The following is a 25,548-nucleotide window of genomic DNA, read 5'->3' on the forward strand; positions in this document are numbered from 1 at the left end:
TGAAGTCAGGTAGTGTGATTCGTTCAATTTCATTTTTCTTTTTAGATATGTCCTTGGCTATTTGGGGCCTCTTTCCTTTCCAAATAAATTTCATAGTTAGTTTTTCTATTTCCCTAAAGAATGCTCTTTTGATTTTTATTGGGATTGCATTGAATGTGTAGATCAGTTTTGGTAGGATAGGCATATTAATAATATTTAGTCTTCCTATCCATGAACAGGAAATATTCTTCCATTTATTTAGGTCTTCTCTGATTTCCTTGAACAGTCTTGTGTAGTTCTCTGTGTATAAGTTTTTTACATCTTTAGTTAAATTTATTCATAGGTACTTGATTTTTTTATTTGCTATTGTAAATGGTATGTGTTTTTTTATTTTCTCCTGAGCTTGCTCATTTTTGGTGTAAAGAAATGCTACTGATTTTTGCGCATTGATCGTATAACCTGAGAAATTACTAAACTCATTTATGAGTTCTAGAAGCTTTGTTGTAGACCTCTCAGGGTTTTCTATGTATAGGATCATGTCATCTGCAAATAATGAAATCTGACTCCTTCATTTCCAATTCGAATGCCTTTTATATCTGATTCTTGCCTCAGTTCTCGAGTAAGTACTCTAAGACAATGTTAAATAGAAGAGGTGAGAGTGGGCATCGTTGTCTTGTTCCTGATCTTAGAGGGAAGGATTTTAGGATTTCACCATTGTAAACAATGTTGGCTGTGGGTTTTTCATATATACTCTTTATCATGTTCAAAAAATGTCCTTGTATTCCAATCTTTTACAGTGTTTTTTCTCAAGAAAAGTGCTGTATTTTGTCAAATGCTTTTTCTGCATCTATAGATATAATCATGTGATTTTTTTCCTTCACTCTGTTTATATGGTGTATTACGTTGATTGATTTTCTTATGTTGAACCATCCTTGCATACCCGGAATGAATCCCACTTGGTCATGGTGTATAATTCATTTAATGTGTTGTTGAATATGGTTAGCAAGTATTTTCTTGAGGAATTTTGCATCTAGGTTCATTAGAGAAATTGGTCTGTAATTTTCCTTTCTTGTGGTGTCTTTGTCTTTGGTACTAGGGTAATGTTGGCATCATAGAAGGAGTTAGGTAATGTTCCTGTTTTGATTTTTTGGAAGAAGTTCAGCAGGATTGGTGTTAGTTCTTTCTGGAAAGTTTTATAGAAGGCACTTGTGAAGCTGTCTGGCCCTGGACTTTTCTTAGTTGGGAGGTTTTTAATGACTGATTCTATCTCTTTACTTGTGATTGGTTTGTTGAGATCATCAGTTTCTTCATTTGTGAATATAGGTTGCTTATGTGTTTCTAGGAATTTGTCTATTTCCTCTGAATTGTCATTTTTATTGCAATATACTTTTTCAAAGTATATCCTTATGATAGTCTTTGTTTTTGTTGGGGCAGTGGTGATATCTCCTTTCTCATTTCTTATTTTGTGTATTTGTGTCTTCTCTCTTTTTTTCTTTGTTAGTTTCACTAAGAGTTGGTCAACTTTATTGATCTTCTCAAAGAACCAGCTCTTGGTCTTGTTTATCTTTTCAAGTGTTTTCTTATTTTCTATTTCATTTAGTTCTGCTCTTATCTTTGTTATTTCTTTCTTTCTTCTTCCTGTGGGGTTACTTTGTTGTTTTTTTAGTAATTCCTCCAAATGTACAATTAGTTCTTCCATTTTTGCTCTTTCTTCTTTTTTGATGTATGAATTCATGGCTATAAATTTCCCTCTCAGTACTGCATTTGCTGCATCCCATAAGTTTTGGTATGTTGTGTTATCATTACTATTAGTTTCAAGGTAGTTATTAATTTCTTTTGAGATTTCCTCTTTGATCCATTGTTTTTGTAAGAGTGTGCTGCTTAATTTCCATATCTTGGTGTGAAATCTGGGCCTGTGGCCCTTACAGATTTCCAGCTTTACTCCAATGTGGTTAGAGACATTATTTTGTATGATTTTGTTCTTTCTGAATTCATTGAGCCTTTCTTTTTGGGTAGCATATGGTCTACCTTGGAGAATGATCCATGTGCACTTGAGATAAATGTATATCCTGCTGTATTCTCATATAATGATCTGTATAGGTCTATTAGATCCAGTTCTTCTAATATACTGTTCAAATATTTTGTTTCTTTAGTGATTCTCTTTTTTATTATTATTATTTATTTATTTATTTCTCTCCCCTTCCCCCCTTCCCGGTTGTCTGTTTTCAGTGTCTATTTCCTGCATCTTCTTGGTCTGTTTCTGTTGTCAGTGGCACAGGAATTGTGTTTCTTTTTGTTGTGTCATCTTGTTGTGTCAGCTCTCCATGTGTGCAGTGCCATTCCTGAGCAAGCTGCACTTTCTTTGGCTCTCGATGGCTCTCCTTACAGGGTGCATTCCTTGCATGTGGGGCTCCCCTATGCGGGGGACACCCCTACGTGGTTTGGAACTCCTTGCGCACATAAGCACTGCACATATGCCAGCTCCACACAGGTCAAGGAGGCCCGGGGTTTGAACTGCGGACCTGCCATGTGGTAGATGGACACCCTAACCACTGGGTCAAGTCCACTTCCCATAGTGATTCTCTTTTGAGATGTTCTGTCCAGAGTTGACTGTGGTGTATTAAAATCTCCCACTATAATTGTAGAGGCATCTATTCTTTCACTTAGTTTTTCCAGTGTTTGCCTCTTGTATTTGGAGGCGCCCTTGTTAGAAGCATAAATATTTATGATTGTTTGTTCTTCTTGAGAGATTGTCCCTTTCACTAATATGTAGTAGCCTTCTTTGTCTCTCACAATTGTTTTGCATTTAAAGTCTATTTTGTCTGATATTAATATGGCTACTCCTGCCTTCTTTTGGTTAATGTTTGCTTGTAAGATTGTTTTCCAACCATTCACTTTCAACCTCCATGAATCCCTGAGTCTAAGATGTGTTTCTTGTAGACAGCATATAGATGGGTCATATTTCCTTATCCAATGTCCCAGTCTGAATCTTTTGATAAGTGAGTTTAATCCGTTATCATTCAGTGTTATTCCTTTCAAGGAATTATTTATGTTAGCCATATTTTGATTGGGCTTGTGTTTGTCATATTTTGTTTTTTACCTTCTCTTTTTGTCTTTTTTGTTGCTCTTACACTCTTCTCCACCTTGGCCTCTCCTGTTTTTTCCTCTCTTCCTCCAGCACTCCCTTTATTATTTCTTGAAGGGGAGGGTTCTTGTTGGCATACTCTTTCAATTTCTCTTTATTTATGAATATTTTGAACTCTCCATTATATTTGAATGATATTTTAGCTGGATAGAGTATTCTTGGTTGGAAATTTTTTTTTAATATTTATTTATTATTATTATTTTTTAATTACATTAAAAAAATATATGAGGTCCCATTCAACCCCACCGCCCCCGCCCCCCACTCCCCCCACAGCAACACTCTCTCCCATCATTGTGATACATCCATTGCACCTGGTAAGTTCATCTCTGAGCATCACTGCACCCCATAGTCAATGGTCCACATCATAGCCCAGACTCTCTCACGTTCCATCCAGTGGGCCCTGGGGGGATCTACAGTGTCCCGTAATTGTCCGTGAAGCACTATCCAGGACAACTCCACATCCCGAAAACGCCTCCACATCTCATCTCTTCCTCCCATTCCCCACACCCAGCAGCCCCCATGGCTACCGTTCCCACACCCATTCCACATTTTCTCTGTGGACATTGGATTGGTTGTGTCCATTGCACACCTATGTCAAGTGAGGGCTTAGATTGCACATGGGTACTGGATGCACTCTTCCCGCTTCTAGTTGTAGACACTCTAGGCTCCATGTTGTGGTGGTTGACCTTCTTCAACTCCATGTTAGCTGAGTGGAGTAAGTCCAATAAGTCAAAGTGTAGGAGCTGAAGTCTGTTGAGGCTCTGGGCCTGGGTGTCATATAATCAGTCCAGAGATTCAAATCCCCTACATATATCTTAAACCCAGCACCAACTACAGTCCAATAAAGTAGCATGCAAGTCTTGTGAAAAGAGATCCCCTCTGAGTCCATTTCCATCACGCAGAAACACCAGCTCCAAAGAAGGGCCATCTGTCATGGCAGTGAACCCCTTCTGCCATGACCATAGAACCCGTGGGTCTCTTTATCCCTCAAAAGAACCAATACCTGGGGTTGTATCTACCTTATCTGTCTCTTAGACTCTGTTCAGTTGTACATAGGGGTATTCCTTCTGACAACCTCCAGACTCTTTTTTAGACACTCACAGCCTTATAATCTCATTTCTCCTTTCCATTTCCCTCTTACATTAGGTCAAACCGCTTCCCGAAGTCATGTTATTATATGTAGACAGGTATATTCTGCTGTTCCGCATTGAATCTTTAATTCAAGGTCATTTTCTAGTTGCTTCTTCAGCTGGTATGTGGTAGTGATCCCTCGGTGCCAGGGAGGCTCATCCCCGGGTGTCGTGTCCCACGCTGGGGGGAATGCATCACATCTACACGCTGAGTTTGGCTGTGAGAGTGGCCACATTTGAGTAACATGAAGGCTGTCAGGAGGAAACCCCCAGGCACAATGCTACTCTAGGCCTTGTTCTTATTGCAGGTGCATAGGCTCAAAAGTGTAGCCATTAGTATCAAGAGCCCACTGTTGGGCCCTCCTTCCTTCCTGGTTCTTGCCGTTGCACCTGGAGGATTGCTGCTGCTCTCCCAGGGCCCACAACAGTGACCCCCTGGCCAGGAGCCCAGTACCCCCCCAGCTGTTGTTTTTAATTGTTTCCACTATGAGTATATATAGACATTACCATATACCCTGGGCCTATGCCCTGTATAACTCCCTGTCAACCATATATATCCTGTCAATAACATCCCATATCAGTATTCCTCCACTGCCATTGTTGAACCACTCTGTGATCCAAAACTTCCCGTAAAGTGAATCCCAACATAATGTCAGCTTCAGAAGAGTCTTAGATCACCAAAATTCATATATACAATATACAATATTTCCCCAGATCCACCATAAAACCTTTTCCCTTCCACAGCAATAATCTTTTAACTTATTCATATCATATTTCCTGAAACTGATGTACAGATTCCGAAACTATAGTTTTCAAACAAGGTAACATTTGTGCTTACTATGTGGTCCATACTTTAGGTTGTACAGTTTTCTAAATTTTTTAGTTATCCTATGTTTTGTCTTATGGTTTTCATTATTAGTCTGTCGTCCCCTATATGTTTTTGGTGTAATATTAGCTGTTTTATATTCATCCTCGTGTACTCTCACATAACTCCTCTTTTGCCCCCTTATTTACCTTTGTTCTATCCATTGCACGTCCATTTTCCCCTCCCCTTAGGGCCCACAACGCCTGCCAATCTAATGCCCTGGGAGCCGTCCTTTCTCACGAGAGATACAGTTCTCTCTATTCGATGGCATTAGTCTTCCCCAGGATATGGGTCCACCCCACCCAATGGTAGAACCCACCTTGGCAAAATGAGCCTTCAGCTATTCCCTCCGGAGTCCGTCCCGCATCAGACCATACCCCCTGAGCGTCCTAACCAGGTGACCCTCCTACTTATACTTGATACGTTTTACTCAACATTTAGTTCTCAATGAACTTCTGGCTCTCTCCCATGTTTGTATGTTGCCCCTCCCTCCCACCTATTTCTTGGACCATATTACCCCTCTTCCCATCCCCAGCCCCCCTCAAACCCAGAAAACCCCACCTGAAGGTAACCCCTTGCCCCCATTTTGTCCCTTCTTTGTGCTCATACTTACCCCCAGCTCATCACAGATTCCACCCCTACAGACATTAACTCACATCCTTCCTCCACCCCCCGATTTCCAGTAAGCCACTTTTCCAGACTCTAGCTCTCTGAGGCAGTTAACTTATTTCATATCATTGAGGTCATATAGTATTTGTCCTTCAATGCCTGGGTTGCTTCACTTAACATAAGATTCTCAAGGTTCATCCATGTTATCACGTGCGATTGTAGTGTATTGGTTCTTACAACTGAATAGTATTCCATTGTGTGTATATACCACATTTTATTGATCCACTCATCTGTTGATGGACTTTTGGATTGATTCCAACTTTTGGCGATGGTGAACAATGCTGCTATGAACATTGGTGTACATATATCGGTTTGTGTCCTTGTTTTCAGATCTGATGTGTATATACCCAGCAGTGGTATTGCTGGGTCATATGGCATATCTATGGATAATTTTTTGAGAAACTGCCAAACTGTCCTCCAGAATGGTTGGATCCTTCTGCATTCCCACCAGCAATGGATGAGTGTTCCCCTTTCTTCACATTCTCTCCAGCATTTGTATTCTACTGTTTTTTTCATGGCTGCCAATCTTATGGGAGTAAGATGGTATCTCATTGTAGTTTTGATTTGCATTTCCCTGATAGCTAGGGATTTGGAGCATTTTTTCATGTGCTTTTTAGCCATTTGTATTTCTTCTTTGGAGAAGTGTCTGTTTAAATCTTTTTCCCATTTTTTAAATTCGTTGTTTATCTTTTTGTTTTTGAGATATATGAGTTCTTTATATATGCAAGTTATAAGTCTCTTATCAGATATATGGTTGCCAAATATTATCTCCCATTGTGTGGGTTCCCTTTTTACTTTCTTGACAAACTCCTTTGAGGTGCAGAAGGCTTTAATTTTGAGGTAGTCCCATTTATCTATTTGTTCTTTTGCTGCTCGTGCTTTTGGTGTGATATTCATGAAGCCATTTCCTATTACAAGGTCCTGTACATGTTTCCCTACACTGCTTTCTAAGGTCTTTATGGTCTTGGCTCTTATATTTAGGTCTTTGATCCATCTCGAGTTGATCTTTGTATAAGGTGTGAGATGGTAATCCTCTTTCATTCTTCTACATATGGCTATCCAGTTCTCCAGGCACCATTTTTTGAATAGGCCATTCTCTCCCAGTTGAGAGGGTTTGGTGGCTTTATCGAATATTATATGGCTATATACATGAGGTTCTATATCTGAACTTTCAATTCGATTCCATTGGTTTGTGTGTCTCTCCTTATGCCAGTACCATGCTGTTTTCACTACTGTAGCTTTGTAGTATGTTTTGAAGTCAGGAAGTGTGATTCCTCCTATTTCGTTTTTCTTTTTCAATATGTCTTTGGCTATTCGGGGCCTCTTTTTATTCCAAATAAATTTCATAGTTAGTTTTTCTAGTTCCTTAAAGAAGGCTGTGTTGATTTTTATTGGGATTGCATTGAATGTGTATATCAGTTATGGTAGGATAGACATCTTAATAATATTCAGTCTTCCTATCCATGAACAGGGAATATTCTTCCATTTATTTAGGTCTTTGATTTCCTTGAACAATCTTGTATAGTTCTCAATGTATAAGTTTTTTACCTCTTTAGTTAAATTTATTCCTAAGTATTTGATTTTTTTATTTACTATTGTGAATGGTATTTGTTTCTTGATTTCCTCCTGATCTTGCTCATTATTGGTGTATAGAAATGCTACTGATTTTTGCGCATTGATCTTATAACCTGCGACTTTGCTAAACTCATTTATGAGTTCTAGGAGCTTTGTTGAAGATCTCTCAGGGTTTTCTATATATAGGATCATGTCATCTGCAAATAATGAAATTTTGACTTCTTCCCTTCCAATTTGAATGCCTTTTATATCTGGTTCTTGTCTCAGTGCTCAAGCCAGTACTTCCAAGACAATGTTAAATAGGAGTGGAGACAATGGGCATCCTTGTCTTGTTCCTGATTTTAGAGGGAAGGATTTCAGGATTTCGCCATTGCAAACAATGTTGGCTTTAGGTTTTTCATATATACTCTTTATCATGTTCAAAAAGTTTCCTTGTATTCTGATCTTTTGGAGTGTTTTTATCAGGAAGGGGTGCTGTATTTTGTCAAATGCCTTTTCTGCATCTATAGATATAATCATGTGGTTTTTTTTCTCTCAATCTGTTTATATGGTGTATTACATTGATTGATTTTCTTATGTTGAACCATCCTTGCATACCTGGGACAAATCCCACTTGGTCATGGTGTATAATTCGTTTAATGTGTTGTTGAATATGATTAGCAAGTATTTTGTTAAGTATTTTTGCGTCTAGGTTCATTAGAGAAATTGGTCTGTAATTTTCCTTTCTTGTGGTGTCTTTGTTTGGCTTTGGTACTAGGGTAATGTTGGCATCATAGAAGGAATTAGGCAGTGGTCCTTCTGTTTCGATTTTTTGGAATAGTTTCAACAGGATTGGTGTTAGTTCTTTCCAGAATGTTTTGTAGAATTCACCTGTGAAGCCGTCTGGCCCTGGGCTCTTCTTAGTTGGGAGATTTTTAATGACTGCTTCTATCTCTTTGCTTGTGATTGGTTTGTTAAGATCATCAATTTCTTCTTTCGTCAGTATGGGCTGCTTATGTATTTCTAGGAATTTGTCCATTTCCTCTAAATTGTCATTTTTGATGGAATATAGTTTTTCAAAGTATCCTCTTATGATAGTCTTTATTTCTGTGGGGTCAGTGGTGATATCACCTTTCTCATTTCTTATTTTGTGTATTTGCATCTTTTCTCTTTTTTTCTTTGTTAGTCTCGCTAAAGGTTTGTCAATTTTGTTGATCTTCTCAAAAAACCAGCTCTTGGTCTTGTTTATTTTTTCAAGTGCTTTCTTATTTTCTATTTCATTTAGTTCTGCTCTTATCTTTGTTATTTCCTTCCTTCTTCTTCCTGTTGGGTTACTTTGTTGTTGTTTTTCTAATTCCTTCAAATGTGCAGTTAATTCTTCAATTTCTGCTCTTCTTTTTTGATATATGAATTTATGGCTATAAATTTCCCTCTCAGTACCGCTTTTGCTGCATCCCATAAATTTTGGTATGTTGTGTTATCATTATCATTTGTTTCAAGGTAGTCATTGATTTCTTTTGAGATTTCCTCTTTGACCCACTGTTTTTCTAAGAGTGTGCTGTTTAATTTCCAAATTGTCGTGTGAAGTCTGGGTCTCTGTCCCTTGCAAACTTCCAGCTTGACTCCACTGTGGTCAGAGATATTGTTTTGTATGATTTCGATCTTTCTGAATTCATTAAGCCTTTCTTTGTGCCCTAGCATATGGCCAATCTTGGAGAATGTTCCATGTGCGCTTGAGAAAAATGTATATCCTGCTGTGTTTGGGTGTAATGATCTATATATGTCTATTAGATCCAGCTCTTCTAATATACTGTTCAAATGTTTTCTTTCTTTAGTGATTCTCTTTTGAGATGTTCTGTCCAGAGTTGATAGTGGTGTATTAAAATCCCCCACTATAATTGTAGATGCATCTATTCTTTCACTTAGTTTTTCCAGCGTTTGCCTCACATATTTAGAGGCGCCCTTGTTAGGAGCATAAATATTTATGATTGTTCGATCTTCTTGACAAATTGTCCCTTTCACTAAAATATAGTATCCTTCTTTGTCTCTCACAATTGTTTCGCATTTAAAGTCTATTTTGTCTGATATTAATATAGCTACTCCTGCCTTTTTTTGGTTGTTGTTTGCTTGTATGATTGTTTTCCAGCCATTCACTTTCAATCTCCATGAGTCTCTGGGTCTAAGATGTGTCTCTTGTAGGCAGCATATAGATGGGTTGTATTTCCTTATCCAGTGTCCCAGTCTGAATCTTTTGGTAGGTGAGTTTAATCCGTTGACATTCAGTGTTATTACGTTTAGAGAGTTATTTATGGTAGCCATATTTTGGTTGGATTTGTGTTTGTTCTATTTTGTTTGTATTATTTTATTTTCCCCTTCTATTTTTGTCTTTCTTGTTGCTTTTACACTCTCCTCCATCTCTGACTGTCCTGTTGTTTCCTTTCTTCCTGCAGAATTCCCTTAAGAATTTCTTGAAGGGGAGGTTTCTTGTTGATATACTCTTTCAGTTTCTGTTTATCTGTGAATATTTTGAACTCTCCATCATTTTTGAATGCTAGTTTAGCTGGATAGAGTATTCTTGGTTGGAGATTTTTTTCCTTTAGTACCTTGACTATATCATACCACTGCCTTCTTGCCTCCATCGTTTCAGATGAGAAATCAGCACTTAATCTTATGGAGTTTCCCTTGTATGTGATAGTTTTCTTTCTCTTGCTGCTTTTAGAATTTTTTCTTTGTCTTGAGCATTGGATAATTTGACAAGTATATGTCTTGGGGTGGGCCTGTTGGGGTTTATGACCAGTGGAGTGCGCTGTGCTTCTTGGATATGTACATCTGTCTCTTTCAGTAGATTTGGGAAGTTTTCATTCATTATTTCCTGCAACACTCCTTCTGACCCCTTTCCGTTCTCTTCTCCTTATGGAATGCCTATAATACATATGTTTGAGCGTTTTGCATTATCATTCAGGTCTCTAAGTCCTATCTGGATTTTTTCTACCTTTTTATTGACCACTTCTACTATCTGTTTGATTTCCAATGCACTGTCTTCCACATCACTAATTCTCTGCTCTGCCTCTTCTAGTCTGCTGATATTTGCTGCAAGTGTATTTTTGATTTCTTGAATTGTGGTGTTCATTTCCATCATATCTGTTATTTTTTTTGTGCATGTCTGCAATTTCCCCTCCAAGTGTTGTCTTCACGCTGTTAACCTCTTTCATTACTTCATCAAATTTGTCGGTGATAAATGTTCTGAGATCTTTCATTGCTTGTGCGAAGTCCTGCCCCCCTTCCTGATTTTCAGTTTGTTGATTGGATTCAGCCATGTTTTCCTGATTACTGGTTTGGTTTGTAGATTTTTGTTGCTGTCTTGTCAACATTTTTTCTTGACGGGTTTAATCAGTTTCTTAGCTTCTTTGTCTAGTCTTGGAGATTAATTAGCTGTTGTTTTTGTGTAAGTGTTATATGTTCTTTTTGTCACTTTGTTCTTCTTATTCCAATTTCTTATTGCTAGTTAAGCTCACTTTAAAGGAAAGTATTACTGCTGGGGAAAGTCAATTGTGTAAGGAAGGAAAAAGTGTGAAGTAGTATTGGTGATATATGTTTACAAAGCAACAATATGAGTTCTGGGAGGATGGAGGTTAGATCATGTAAATTGTGTAGAGTTATAGTAGTAGGAAAGTACCTATAATGAGGTAGACGACTGAATATGGGAGGAATGTGGTACGTACTAAGAGGCTATTGTTTTCGTGAGAGAGGGAAAGAGAAAAGAAAGATAATAGTTTCAGGGACGAATACCAGATGGAAAACTAAACAAAGGTATTAGAAATTAAGAGTTAGACACTTCGTGGATCAAAGAAAGGGAGATGGAATATAGGAGAGATAGCAGATGGTGGAGGATATCAAGTTGTAGGGGAAAGGGGATTGTGTAGATAGGCTAAATCTATTCACAGAGAAATGAGGCAGTGGAGGGTGAGGAAACCCAGCAAATGTGAGGTATTTCCTGTAGGACCTATTGTATTGTTAAGGTAAAATAGTATAAGAAGAATATTGGGGACAAGAAAGAGAGGATTGAAAAAAAAAAAAAAGAACAACAACAACAACAACAAAAAATTAAAAACAAAACAAAACAAAACAAAAAACCAAAGAACAGAAACCCCGCCGCCAGGCTCGGCTGGGCTCAGCTGGGCTCGGGTCCCCCGCCTGCCACCCGCTGCGGCTCGGCTGGGCTTGGCTGGGCTCAGCTTTCCCGCCCGCCGCCCGGCACGGCGCAGCGTGGCTCGGCTCTCCCGCTCGCCGCCCGGCGCAGCGCAGCTGGGCTCGGCCGAGCTCAGCTGGGCCCGGCCCCCCCGCCCGCTGTAGCTCAGCCAGGCTCGGCCGGACTGGGCTTCCCCACCCACCGCCCACCGACGCGGTGCAGCGCGGCTCGGCTCTCCTGCCCGCTGCCCGCCGCGGCACGGCTAGGCTCGGCTGGGCTCAGCTCCTTCGGCCGCCACCCGCCGCGGCACAGCGTGGCTCGGCTCTCCCGTCCGCCACCCGCTGCGGTGCTAGCTGCCTCGGCTCCGCCTACCCAAGGAGGGAGTCCTCCACACGTAGCTGGGATCTCCGTGTATATTTCACAGATGGATCCTCTCTGTTACCTTCCCTCCAAATCGATGTCCAGACACCTCCGGACCAGGAAAAATCCCGAAACAGCCGGTCCCAAAGAGTCTCCGACGCCTCCCAGCCGATTCCCCCCAGGAGCTAGTTACCGGGAAGTTCACTCAGCCGCCACCTTGCCTCCCCCTCGAAATTTTTTTTCTTTTAGTACCTTGACTATATCATACCCCTGCCTTCTTGCCTCCATGGTTTCAGATGAGAAATCAGCACTTAATCTTATGGAGCCTCCCTTGTAGGTGATGGTTTTCTTTTCTCTTGCTGCTTTTAGAATTTTCTCTTTTTCTTGAGCATTGGATAATTTGACAAATATATGTCTTGGGGTGGGCCTGTTGAGATTTATGATGTATGGGGTGTGTTGTGCTTCCTGGACATGTACATCCATCTCTCTGAGTAGATTTGGGAAGTTTTCAGCCATTATTTCCTGCAACGCCCCTTCTGTCCCCTTTCCCTTCTCTTCTCCTTCGGGTATGCCTATGATACTTAATGTGTGCATTTTGCATTGTCATTCAGGTCTCTAAGTCCTAGCTGGATTTTTTCTACCTTTTTATCGATCAATTCTACTATCTGTTTGATTTGAGATGTACTGTCTTCCGCATCACTAATCCTCTCCTCTGCCTCTTCTAATCTGCTGCTATTTGCTGAGAGTGTATTTTTGATTTCTTGAACTGGTGTTCATTCCCATCATATCTGTTATCTTTTTGCAAATGTCTGCAATTTCCTTTCTGTGTGTTTTCTTCATATTGTTAATCTCTTCCTTTACTTCATTGAGATGGTCTCTAATATATGTTTTGAGATCTTTAATTACTTGTCTGATGTTCTGCTCCTCATCCTGATTTTTAGTTTGTTCATTGTATTCAGCCATGTTTTCCTGATTATTGGTTTGGTTTGTAGTTTTTTGTTGCTGTCTGGTCATCATTTTATGCGGCGGCTTGCTCAGTCGGTAGAGGTGGGGTCTGGCTGCGGACGAGGGGTCAGTCCAGCTCTGGACGAGGTGTCAGTCCCGCTTGGGAAGAGGGGTCGGTCCCACTTGGGATGAGGGGTCAGTCCGGCAGCAGACGAGGGATCGGTCTCACAAGGGGTTGCGCGGTTCGGCTGATGGGGTCGCCCGGCGAAGCCGGCGACGAAGGGGTCGCCTGGAGAAGCAGGCGACGAACTGGGGACAAGGGAGGCCAGGCCCTTGTCGGGGGCTCTCAGGACTGGAGGGCGCACGGCAGAAGAACTACCGTGGAGACAAGGTAAACACGCAAGTCCAACTTTATTGAGGGAGAGGCAACAGTTTTATAGGGGCTGGGGAAGGCTGATTGGTCGAAGCCACGCCCTGTTCTGATTGGTTGCCGGCGAAAGGTCAGTGGGTGGTACTGGATGGGGGAGGGGTGGTGGTTAGGGATTGGCTGTCGCTGTTGCTGGGGGAAGGGGCAGGGTTTAGGGATTGGTGGCTGCTGTTGCTGGGGTGGAGGGCAGACTTGAGTTTCCCGCCCACGCCTGGCTGTTGCTGCTGTCGGGGGAAGGGAAAAGGGTGGGCTGGATTTTTCCGCCCATACCTGGCTGTTGCTGCTGTCGGGGGAGGGGAAAAGGGCGGGCTGGATTTTTCCGCCCACACCTGGCTTTTGCTGCTGTCGGGGGAGGGGAAAAGGGCAGACTGGAATTTTCTGCCCTGCGCCTGCGCAGGGAGAAGGAAGAAGAAGGGTGCCGCCCCACAAGGCATCGGGTGGCACCATCTGGGAGGAGGGGTGGCCACGTAAGCATGGCTGCCGAGAAGGGGAGACCCAAGGGCACTCTGCGCCCATGCCGAGCTTCCTTCAGGGGTGGCGGTGAGTCTGACCAGCCACCCTATTATGGGGGCAGCGGAATTAGGCCTACCGCGGCCGCTCCCCTGCCAGGCCAGCAAACCACACTTCAGCCCGAGGGGTGACCGCATTTCCCCCTTCTTTTCAAATAAGGGCCAGGATGGCAGCAGCAACAAGTAGCCGAGGCCCAAGAGGCAGTAAGCAATGAGGGAAGCGGGGCTGAAGAGGGAGGTGAGTATGACGGGGATACAAATGTACAATTTGGGGGGCAGTATCTTGCCATTGCAAGCAAGGGTGGCCAATGTCCAATTCTTGTTGATCTCGGTGGCTATAAGGTCCATCTGCTTGTTAAAAGTCCAGGATGACAGCGCGTTACAGGTAGTTGTTCTCTTCTTGGCGGCGAAGAGCGGTAGAGGCAGACTGTGTGATGGTCTGGAGGATCGCAGCGGTGAGGACAAGTCGCGTCAGGGCACCAGTGACGGTGGTGGCGGCAGCATCAGGAGTGGTGGAGACGTAGGCGAGGACAATAAGAAGGCCAAAGTCTTCATGGGCGCGAGAGAGGCCGATGTTAAAGGGGCGGGTGACATGGGGCGGCCCAATCTGCAACGCAGTAGGGGTTCAAGCGAAAAAAGGAGGGGGGCGGGGGACGAGAAAGGACGCTTTGGATGGCTGAGAAGAGGAGTGAGGTCGAGACAGGAGGAAGCTCCACAGAAGTATGGGGAGGCAAGAGCAGAAGCGTTATTGGATGCTAGAAAGCAGGCCGCGGGCCGGGGAAAGTGGGTTGCGGGCCGTTTAGCGGGGCTGGAGCTGCTTGAGAGCGATGGCAGCATGGAGGGCCATGGTTACAGAAGACTTGGGGCTGTTTCAAAGAGATCTTACACCGGTGAGTGTCTAGGAGACCGGCGAGGGCCCGAACTTGTGGGGCTTGCTTAGCAGATAGGATGTTACCCATTGCTAATGGCCTTTTGGAGCCGATAAGAAAAGGGGCCCTTACCTTGAGAGCGCGGCGATGGGAGCCGAGGTGCGCGGTGAGACAAGGGGTCGGAGCCGGTGGGGCTCCGACGGAGGTCGCGGGCCAAGGGAAGGCCCCGACGAGGGGAGGGCGGGACGACGAGCAGTGGAGCAAGGCAAAGGGGAGCAAGCGTGGAGGGGAGGAGGCAGAGGTGAAGGCAGGGGTGGAGGTGCTCAGGCACGCGCTCCTGAGAGTTTTATTGGCGCCTCTTAATCATAGCGGGTCGGTATAAGCCCCCGACATGGAAGGAGAAAGCCATCCAGCGATTCTCCCAGACCGCCGTGGATCATATGAGGTCACCAAGGTTCAGGAGCAGCAATGCAGAGCGAAAAGATAGGGGTGAAAAGAGAGGAGGGCGTAGGGCTGTGGTAGGGTTACTTCAGATGTGCAAGCGCGTGCTCCCGAGAAATCCAAGGCTCCTCTTAATCATAGCGGGTCGGTATAAGCCCCCGACATGGAAGGAGAAAGCCATCCAGCGATTCTCCCAGACCGCCGTGGATCATATGAGGTAGTCAAGGCTCAGGTAGCAGCAATGTTGCACGAAAGAAGTCCCAAGGTGAGAAGAGAGGAGGCGGTAGGGCTGCCAGGTTATGGAGTGAGGCTGTGGTGGGGTTGCCTTGCCCCACGTTGTGCTGTCGTGGGGTTGCCTTGCCCCACGTTGGGCGCCAACTGCGGCGGCTTGCTCAGTCGGTAGAGGTGGGGTCTGGCTGCGGACGAGGGGTCGGTCCAGCTCTGGACGAGGGGTCGGTCCCACTTGGGACGAGGGGTCGGTCCGGCAGCAGACGAGGGATCAGTCTCACAAGGGGTTGCGCGGTTCGGCTGACGGGGTCGCCCGGCGAAGCCGGCGACGAAGGGGTCGCCTGGAGAAGCAGGCAACGAACTGGGGACAAGGGAGGCCAGGCCCTTGTCAGGGGCTCTCAGGACTGGAGGGCGCACGGCAGAAGAACTACCGCGGAGACAAGGTAAACACGCAAGTCCAACTTTATTGAGGGAGAGGCAACAGTTTTATAGGGGCTGGGGAAGGCTGATTGGTCGAAGCCACGCCCTGTTCTGATTGGTTGCCGGCGAAAGGTCAGTGGGCGGTACTGGACGGGGGAGGGGTGGTGGTTAGGGATTGGCTGTCGCTGTTGCTGGGGGAAGGGGCAGGGTTTAGGGATTGGTGGCTGCTGTTGCTGGGGTGGAGGGCAGACTTGAGTTTCCCGCCCACGCCTGGCTGTTGCTGCTGTCGGGGGAAGGGAAAAGGGTGGGCTGGATTTTTCCGCCCACACCTGGCTGTTGCTGCTGTTGGGGGAGGGGAAAAGGGCAGACTGGAATTTTCTACCCTGCGCCTGCAGTTAACAGGCATCCTGGGAGTACCACAGCACAACACAGCCTTCAGGGATCCCCAGAACTGGGCACCAGCCCTAGGGGGAGGGGCCACACCCACAAACTCTGGCCGCCATGTCAGAAACCCAAAATTCCACCTCTCACAAGAATCTCTTCTGTCACTGTCTCACCAAATCGACTTCCAGACACTTCCTGCCCTGCAAGCCCCTGAGACAGCCTCCTGGGGGTGCTGCTGCACTACAAACAATTCAGGGACCACCGCAGATGGGCCACCAGCCCTAGGGTAGGGGCTCCAGCCATAAGCTCTGACCTCCATGTCAGAAACCCAAAATTCCACCTCTCACAAGAATCTCCTCTGTCACTGTCTCACCAAATTGACTTCCAGACACCTTCCACCCTGCAAGTCCCTGAAGCAGCCTGCTCAGGGCTTGGGAACTCCCCAGTGCAGCAAAGCCTCCAGGAATCACTGCAAGTGGGCTGCCAGCCCCAGGGGAAAGGCTCCCACACAGCCCCGACCTCTGTGAAAGAGACCTAAAATTCTACCTCTTACAAGAATCACCTTTGTCACCATCCCACTAAATTGACATCTGGACACCTCCTGCCCTGCAAACACCTGAAACAGCCCAGCCCAGCAGGACTCCAACCTTACTCAGCCACTTCTTTGCAGGAGATTATAAGGTGCACTCACTCAGACGCCATCTTGCCCCGCCTCCAGTATTGACATTTCTATCCACTATACTTTTAATGTAACTTTTCTGTAACCTAAAACTTCTTTAAACATAGATTTTATTATATGAAAAAAAATCTAAGAAACCATTACCAAAAATCCTGAAGGCACTTCCCTCATTGTCTTCTAGGGGATTTATACTCGTGATTTTTTTTTTAGGTCTTTGATCCATTTTGCTTTAATGTTTGCATATGGTATGAGATAAGCATTCTCCTTTCTTTTGTATATGGTTATCCAGTACCATTTGTTGAAGACACTGTTCTTTCCCAATTGAGTGGACTAGCCAGCATAGTGAAAAATCAATTGGCCATAGCTGGAGGATAAAATACAGAATATGTAACAATGATTTCGGCAGATTAGCATTGTGGCTAATAACAACAATACAGGAATGTTCTTCTACACAGCACTAAGAATGTGGTGATACATGGGGAAAATATAACTTAAGTAATTTATAAACAGTTAACCACTGCTTTGTAATGTAGCAAAAGTGAAGTTGGTATAATATTAATGCTAAAGGTCAGAAAAAAAGTGTTGAATTTGTTTTTGTGAGACGTGAATGATTAATCATTTTTTCTTTGTTTTTTTCACTAATTAGGAGACATTGACTTTGTCATTTGACTAATCTGTGTTCATCTGTATCTTTTTAAACACTAGAGGAATAAATGAGTTTTAGTAGTTGGAATTAACTGAGATGAAAGTGCCTATACTTTTTGGTAGTAATTTTTCCATCACTTGTTTAGCTGCATTTTCTGTTATTTTTTATCTTGAAATAAAATTATTAAAAAATTTAAAAATCAATTGGCCATAGATGTGATGGTCTATTTCTGAACTCTCATTTCAATTCTATTTGTCTATATAGCTGTTCTTGTGCCAGTGCCATGCTATTTTGAGCACTGTAGGTCTTGTTAATAAGCTTTAAAGTCAGAAATCATGCAAACCTCCAACTTCATTCTTCTTTTCTATGATGTTTTTCACTATTCGGGGCTCCTTTCCATTTCCTCTTCAGATCGCTCACTATTAAGTGTATAGAAACACTAATGATTTTTGTGTGTACCATCACTTTGCTGAATTTGTTTATTAGCCCTAGGAGCTTCGTTGTAGATTTTTCAGGATTTTCCATAAAAAGAATCATGTTATCTTCAAATAGTGAAAATTTTACTTCTTTTTTCTAGTTTTGATGAATTTTATTTCTTTTTCTTGCCTGACTGCTCTGGCTTGAGCTTCCAGTACAGTGTTGCATAACAGTGCTTGCAGTGGGCATCCTTGCTTCATCATTGAGTGTGATGTTCACTTGGGTTTTCATATATGCTTTTCATCATTTTGAGGAAGTTTCCATTTATTCCTATTTTCCTAAATATTCTAATCAAGAAAAGATGTTGGATTTTGTTAAGTGCTTTTTTTGCCTCAATCTAGTTGGTCATTTGTTTTTTCTTCACTTTGTTTTTTTTTAATGTGGTATATTACATTAATTGATTTTCTTATATTGAACATAAGTGTTCTTCCTTTACCTTTTGAAGTATAAATAAATCCCTCCAGGGGAAATATAAGACCATTTTCTCCAGATTTATATTTTAGGTATGTCTCCTTTCCCCGTTCTCAGGCTCCCCTTCACCCCACCTTGAGATAAAAAATAATACTGCTGGGAGGTAAGCGTCTCTGTAAATTTTTTCTCTATGTAATCACTTATAAATTGCTTTCCAAAGTTTTTGTTTTGTTTTGTTTTTTGTTTTTTTTGCTTAGGTCTCAACTTTCATTAAATTTGCTCAGAATTTTCTGACTGCAGAAATATAAAAGTTTATTCTCTACAGCCCCAAAATGCTATTCTCTGTTAGGTGGCGTCTGCCCAATTTTTCTATTGATGTGCTGTTCTTTGTTCACATAGTTTTATTCTTTAACCATAAAGGTCTATTTAGAAAGCCAGGTGTATCCTCCTTAAGTTTTTATATTAACCATTTTGCCTTGACCTGCAAGAAATAAGTGAAGGCACATTTTGCCATCCATACAAGTCTGGCCTAAATGACGCTGATCTGAATACCTGCCAGCCTGAGGTGTGGTTATGAATCACTTCAGCTAAAGCCAGGGACAAATTCCATACTGAGTTTGTAGTGGAATAACCGTACTCACAGTATACATATCTGAGATCTGTTACACTTCTCGGAATATTTTTTCAGACACTTCATTGTTTCTGACTAATCACCAAATGCTTAAATCACCAGTTAATGCTTTTCATGCATATAGAAGCACAATCCCAGAGGGAAAAGCGTTTACAATTGTTAGGGGCCCCACATTGGGGCATTAATTATTAGTCTAGCAGCATAGGTTTCTGCTGCCTCTGGTGTGAACTCCTACTGGCTTTTAGCTTTAGATCCTCCATTTCCCCACCATTTTCAGTCTGAAAATTCAGTTCTGGAGGTGTTCCACAAGAAAGTGTAGGAACTGTCTCCTAGTTAGAGGTCAGGTGGAATGGTCGAAGCAGCTGCCAGTTTGAATTCAAAGAATAAATCTCTTTTCCCAGTTGGGTTATACAGCACAGGTAGCAGTTTGAGAGAGTAGCAGGGCATTTTCCTTCTGGGAGGAGGGATCCAAGGGAAGTCCACAAGAATCAGGATAATTAACAACCCTTTTCCCCTATGCCTCTATTAAAATAAAATATAGATTTTTTTTTAGTGGAGTTTATTTAAGTGTTTTACAAGTCATGAATTGGGCAGCATCTTAACTACCCATGGAAAGGAGCTCTGCCAAGAGAGTGGAAAGGGGAAGCTTATATAGGATAAATGCAGAAGCAAGCAAGGAAATATTTCCATTGACTGATGTTAAGTATCCATTTTACATAGGGAGGTCTCACAAAGGGAGAAGTAAGCATAAATTGATTAGTATGGTATTTTTGTCCATTCTGATAACCTGTTTCTACTAGACTGAAACTGATTTTTCTCCAGGTGTTTTTTATCTGAAGTTCTTTAGGGTACATTCTGTTCCATTTTCTTGGAAAGCCCTGTAGGTAAATTGTTTTTGTCTTCTGGATAATCCTTTCTTGGAAAGGGGTACCTCTTGGAAATGTCCAGTGTAGGTGGCCATTTTATTTTACTTCACAACTTTTGGTCTGAAGGTTCACTTCCTCAGATGCCAGTGTCTGCTTTCTCTCCATTGTTGCAAAATCTGTATGTCCCCTTGGTAAATGCAGCTTAATATTTTTTTCTAATAGTCTTCTACTCACCCAGACCCTTTATCTCGAAGGGCCAGTGCAAGAGAGACCAAAAGTTTTTCAACAGAAAAATTAATATAATTTGAACAGAAAGAAGTCTGAGTCACCTAAACAAAGCATTCTTAAAGCTTGAATTTAAATTAAAAAATTAACATTCTTGTGGGGACATGTTGGAGTGGGCATGATATATTTATTAAATAGCACATAGTATAGTGTGGCCTTGGTAAGAGGTCCATGGTTTTCACCTGACTGGCAAAGGGGTCAGTGGAATAAAAAAGGTTAGGAACCCCTGACCTAAATCCTCTCTGCAAAGCTTGTTTGGAATTTCTGTTAGGAGGAAGACACATCAAGCCCAGGGGGTTGATTCACTTTTCCAGATGGAGCAGAACTTTGCTCACTGCTATTCATCCAGAATCATAAGCCAAGAATCTGCTATCTGTATTCTGAGGTTTTTTCATCAGAATAAACCCTTTCAGTGTAAATGAATGACAGCTCAGCCAGCATCCATGTTCTTTACTCAAAATGCACAGCCTAACAGAGGTGTCTTTCAACAGTGTCATAGTTCTCTACTCAGCAGAGTGATCACACACCTTTCAGCATCACATAGCTGAAGGCCACAGCAGAAAACATGCTCTGTGGGAATTTCTGGCTCCAAGCACTGGAGCCTATATACTTTCTGGCCAGCAAGGCCTTTCTTGCAGGATATACTTATTAAAAATCCTTGTCCATTGTCAATGATTGATACCAAATTGATCCACTCAAAAATGTATTCCTTAAAATTTTCATGGTATACTGAGATGTTGAAACCGATATAAATGCAATATTGAGAATTAATATTATAATAGAGGAATCTTTTTTGAAGAAAAGTCAGAAAACATCAAAACAGGCAATAAGAGGATTTGATGGCCAGGAATGATTCACTGTGTTGAACAACTCTGGAATACGAGAAACCCCACAACCAGAATAGACCATGTATCTGATCCTGTGGCAAAAATGGTTTGTCCCTTCATTGACTTTATTTATTTTGTATATTTTCCCATTCCTAGTGAATCATAGCTAGAAATAGGCTTAGAGTCTGGACTAAAGGACTATTCCTTTATGAATTAGAGCCCTCAGAGATTTAATTTATTGTTGCTATGAAGAATTGAAAAGAGGGATGAAACTAGAGGTGTGCATACTGTTGTCATAAATCATAACCTAGGCTTGAGAGGATAATGGCCTTAACTAATCTGTTCCTCCAAACCTAATGCAAAGTCTGTTTTTCGTAAATATCCTTGTCAACTAATCTTCCTTCTTACTCTACTTATGTTTCAGAATTAATTCATAACAATAGAAACTACTCAAGAAAGAAGTTTAATGAGTTTAACAAGGGTAGAAAATGGCTCCATGATAATAACCAAGAAATAGCTCACTCTGAAGAAAAAACTTATGAATGTAATAAAAATGGTAGAGTCCTATGTCTTAATGAAGATCTTGTTCAGCATAGGAAACTCCAACGTTTTAAGCAGCCTTTTGAATACAGTGACTGTGGGAAAGCTTTCCGTGAGAATTCACTCTACTTTTTACATAAAAGAAGTTTGCCAGGAGAGAAAACCTGTGAAAATAGTGGATATGAGAAAATCTTCTGTGATATATTATCTCTCATTGTTCATCAGGAAACAGATCCAAGAGAGAATCACTATGAATTTAATAAATGTGGAGAAAATTTCTTTCAGGAGTCCTTTCCCTTTGCACATCACAGTGTTCACCTTTTCAGCCAAAAATCAAACTTCATTCACATTCAGAGAACCCAAAAAAGAGATAGTATAATTGAATATAATGAATGTGGGAACTTTTTTAGTGAAAAGTTAGTCCCTGGTATACATCAGCAAACACACCTACGTGAACAACCATATGAATGTTATGAATGTGGGAAAACCTTCAACCAGAAGTCATCCCTCACAAGACATCAGAGAGTACACACAGGGGGAAAATCCTATGAATGTCATGAATGTGGGAAAGCCTTCTACAAGAATTCAGACTTTGTTAAACATCAGAGAATTCACACAGGGGAGAAACCTTATGAATGTCATGAATGTGAGAAATCCTTCAGTGAAAAGTCAACCCTCACTCAACATCAGAGGACACATACTGGGGAGAAACCATATGAATGTCATGAATGTGGCAAAGCATTTTCTTTTAAGTCAGTCCTTAGAGTACATCAGAAAACACACACAGGGGAGAAGCCCTATAAATGCTGTCAGTGTGGTAAGGGATTTCTGAGAAAATCAGACCTTAGTAAACATCAGAGAATTCACACAGGGGAAAAACCTTATGAATGTAACAAATATGGGAAATCCTTCTCTGAGAAGACAGCTCTCACCAAACATTTCAGAACTCACTCAGGTGAAAAACTGTATGAATGTATTGAATGTGGAAAAATTTTCCACTACTACTCAGGTTTCACAGAACATCAGAGAATACACACAGGGGAGAAACCTTTTGGATGTAACGAGTGTGGGAAAAACTTCCATCAGAAGTCAGCTCTAATTGTTCATCAGAGAACACACAGAAGAAAGAAACCTTATGAATGTAGTGAATGTGGAAAATCATTCTGTGTGAAGTCAAAACTTACTGCACATCACAGAACACATGGAAAAAACCCTATGAATGTAACATTTGTGGAAAGTCATTCTATGTGAAGTCAAAGCTCACTGTACATCAGAGAAGACATATGAGGAGAAACCCTATAAATGTAATAAATGTGGAAATTATTCTGATGAAGTCAAAACTTAGTAGAACAGAGACCACAAAGGGGGAGATGAGTCTATTGTAATAAATTTGAGAAAACCTTTGTCAAGGTACATCAGATGATTTAGATAGGGGAGGAAACAAAAATGAAACTATTGAATATAGGAGAACATTTTATTGGAATTTGGTACCATATATTATATCACAAAGCTCAGAGTGAAGCAAACCTATTGATGAACAAATATAGGGAAACCTTTGCCCAAAGTCATACCTTGCTAAACATCAGAAACTAAATGTTTCAAAACCTCTTACAACACCTGAGGATAATAGTGATATTTTTTAGGGGAATCAATGGATGATTTAGTATTCAAAAATCAATTTGACCTTCCCTTCTTCCATCCCCATTCCCTCTTTCCCATTACTTGCCTTCCCTTCCAATGCAGTGGAGTCAGAACAGGTCTATCTGCTCAGATCCAAGGAAATAGAGTGCTGAGGGGGGTGTAGAAGTGGCAGGTTGGGAAAATAACATGGTTAAGAGATTGGTTACATTGCACAAGTAATATGTTGAAGAAGTGAGAGCTGTACTTCTTGTTGGAGAAGTTATTTATAAAAATGGAAAGGGAGAAAGCTAGAAAGAACCTTGTGGTGTTAGACTGGAAGAGAACTTGTATTTTTGAAATATGTATAAATAGTTATAAACATGAATGCACATGTAGTTTCTGGCTCTGGTTGCTAAGAGGACCTAAAATGCAGTGACACCCAATAGCAGTGAGCACACCAAGTATCCAGTTATTAATTTCTAAGTGCTGTCCTCCAACAAAAGGAATCAGGACTGATTCCAGGTCAGGGTGAGGGAGAAATACAAGATGGGCCTGGACCATCTTATGTACCAGACAATAAGAAAATGCTCAAAGAATTATGGAGAAGTATGGGAGCAGATGTGGCTCAAGTGGTTGAGCTCCCAACTCCCACATGAGAAGTCCTGGATTCAGTTCTTGGTGCCTCCTGAAAAAACAAAAGTAAAGCAAATGAAAAAACTAACTTGGGGAAGCCAGTGAGGTTGAGTGGTTAAGCACTGGCTTTCCAAATATGAGGTCCTGAGTTCAATTCCCTGCCCCCAGTACTTAAAAAAAAAAGGAATTATGTAGACATATAAAAGTGGATATGGCCATTGTTTTGGTGTTGGTTAGTCAATAAGGAATCCCAATTCTGTGTTTTTAAAGTTTTACATGCCTCAGGGTTCACTATTGTGTGTAAGGAAAATATCAGTTACACAAAATATGCAAAATTAAGTTAAAGCAGTTGAGAATAGTGTATTTGAACTCAATACAATATATTTTTGCTTTATATCAAGAAAATAATCACTATTATTTTCCTGATATGCTTAGATGAGTAGTCTACTTAAATCAGTAGTCTACTGATCTGAGTTGCACAACCCATGGAAAACAGGAACTGTGTATATTTGTACTATAATATATGTCATATATTCTTTTCCCTTCCTAATACAGATTTAAAAGTGCAGACTTTGATACATGACTGTCTCGGTTCAAGCCCTGGCTCTGTCACTAGATTTGTGAAAAGTCAGTCTGGTACTCAGGCCTTTATCTGTAAAATGTCACAAATAACATCTACTTCATTAGGTTATTATGAGAAAATAAATGTGAATTGCTCAGAATAACCCATGGCAATTAGAGTTACATGTATTATTTCTTGAATTACTTTTCAAAAAATTGGTAGGCTCTTACAGACTCTTTATAACCATTGCCATTTTTTTCCTTGATATTTTTCTTCCATAATCTCGAAGAGCAGAGCATGGAAAATATATTCTCAGTAGGGATTTGTGGAGGATGGAGGAGTGTCCTAGTTCTGACTAGATTTGTTGGTGGAAATGTTCTTGGAACTTCGGAGAACAAGATTTTTTGTGCTGCTAAAAATGTTACTTGCTGCAAAAGCTTCCTGACCCCAATGTAAGTCAAGAATTTCTATTCAAATCAGACTTTCAGGAAGCTCTTGAATGTCTGATAGCCACCAAATCCCACCTCGCTGATCTCCAATCTTCCTGACAGTTAGTAGCTTGTTGCTGTTTAGGAGAAAACACAAAGCGGTGTCAGAAACCTCATATGGGGTGTTTTGCCAAAGCATGGGCTCAGAGATTGTCATGATTCTTACGCGCCCATAGGGGCAAAGATATGTGGGAGTCTTCCTGAGGAAACTGGGCTATCCTCTTAGAACAAAAGGACAGCCCCCCCCTTTTTTTTTTAATCTCACAGCCTTTCCTTCAGAACTGAGATGGAGGACACAGATGTCCATTCCTTTTGTACTTGATAAGTACACCTTTGAGAGTGTGGGGTGACTGCCATTGCTAAAACTCTCCCTTGAAGTTTAAATTCATCAGTTTACATAATAGTGGCCACTGCCTCACTTCTGTCCACTCTGTTGCACTCTGTAAACTACAGCCATCATGAACCTTGTGCCTCCGTTCATTTCCCCTTCTCAAACACAGTTCCCTTTCCCTCAGCTTCTGATCCTGTCTTTGGGGAAAGTCTCACCAGACTATGGTGCTCTGTCTCATGAGCCATCACACATGTCACAAATCTGGCCCAAGACACCATCACAGGCACACAGGTTTACCTGGTTCAGCCTGAGACATACCCCGAGAAGTTTAGAAGGGGCCAAACCCTCCCCAGAACTAAAAGTATATATAGGTGCCCCTGCTTCTTTCTCCTAGGAGTAGGCACTATGAATAAATCCAAACATCTGAGACACCTGCCT

At 41.8% G+C, this 25,548-nt stretch overlaps 1 protein-coding gene across 1 annotated transcript in view; it reads left to right on the forward strand.

Annotated features, from left to right (window-relative positions):
- The window catches only part of LOC101418726 (zinc finger protein 37A), a 99,916-nt gene extending 77,055 nt beyond the window's left edge, over positions 1-22,861 (forward strand). The window contains 2 exon segments of the mRNA XM_058299518.1: positions 21,361-22,677; positions 22,680-22,861. Coding sequence (XP_058155501.1) covers positions 21,361-22,677; positions 22,680-22,861 — 1,499 coding nt within the window.
- Positions 22,862-25,548: the final 2,687 nt, after the last annotated feature.

The sequence above is a fragment of the Dasypus novemcinctus genome, chromosome 6, assembly GCF_030445035.2.
Source record: "Dasypus novemcinctus isolate mDasNov1 chromosome 6, mDasNov1.1.hap2, whole genome shotgun sequence".
Lineage (NCBI taxonomy): Eukaryota > Metazoa > Chordata > Mammalia > Cingulata > Dasypodidae > Dasypus > Dasypus novemcinctus.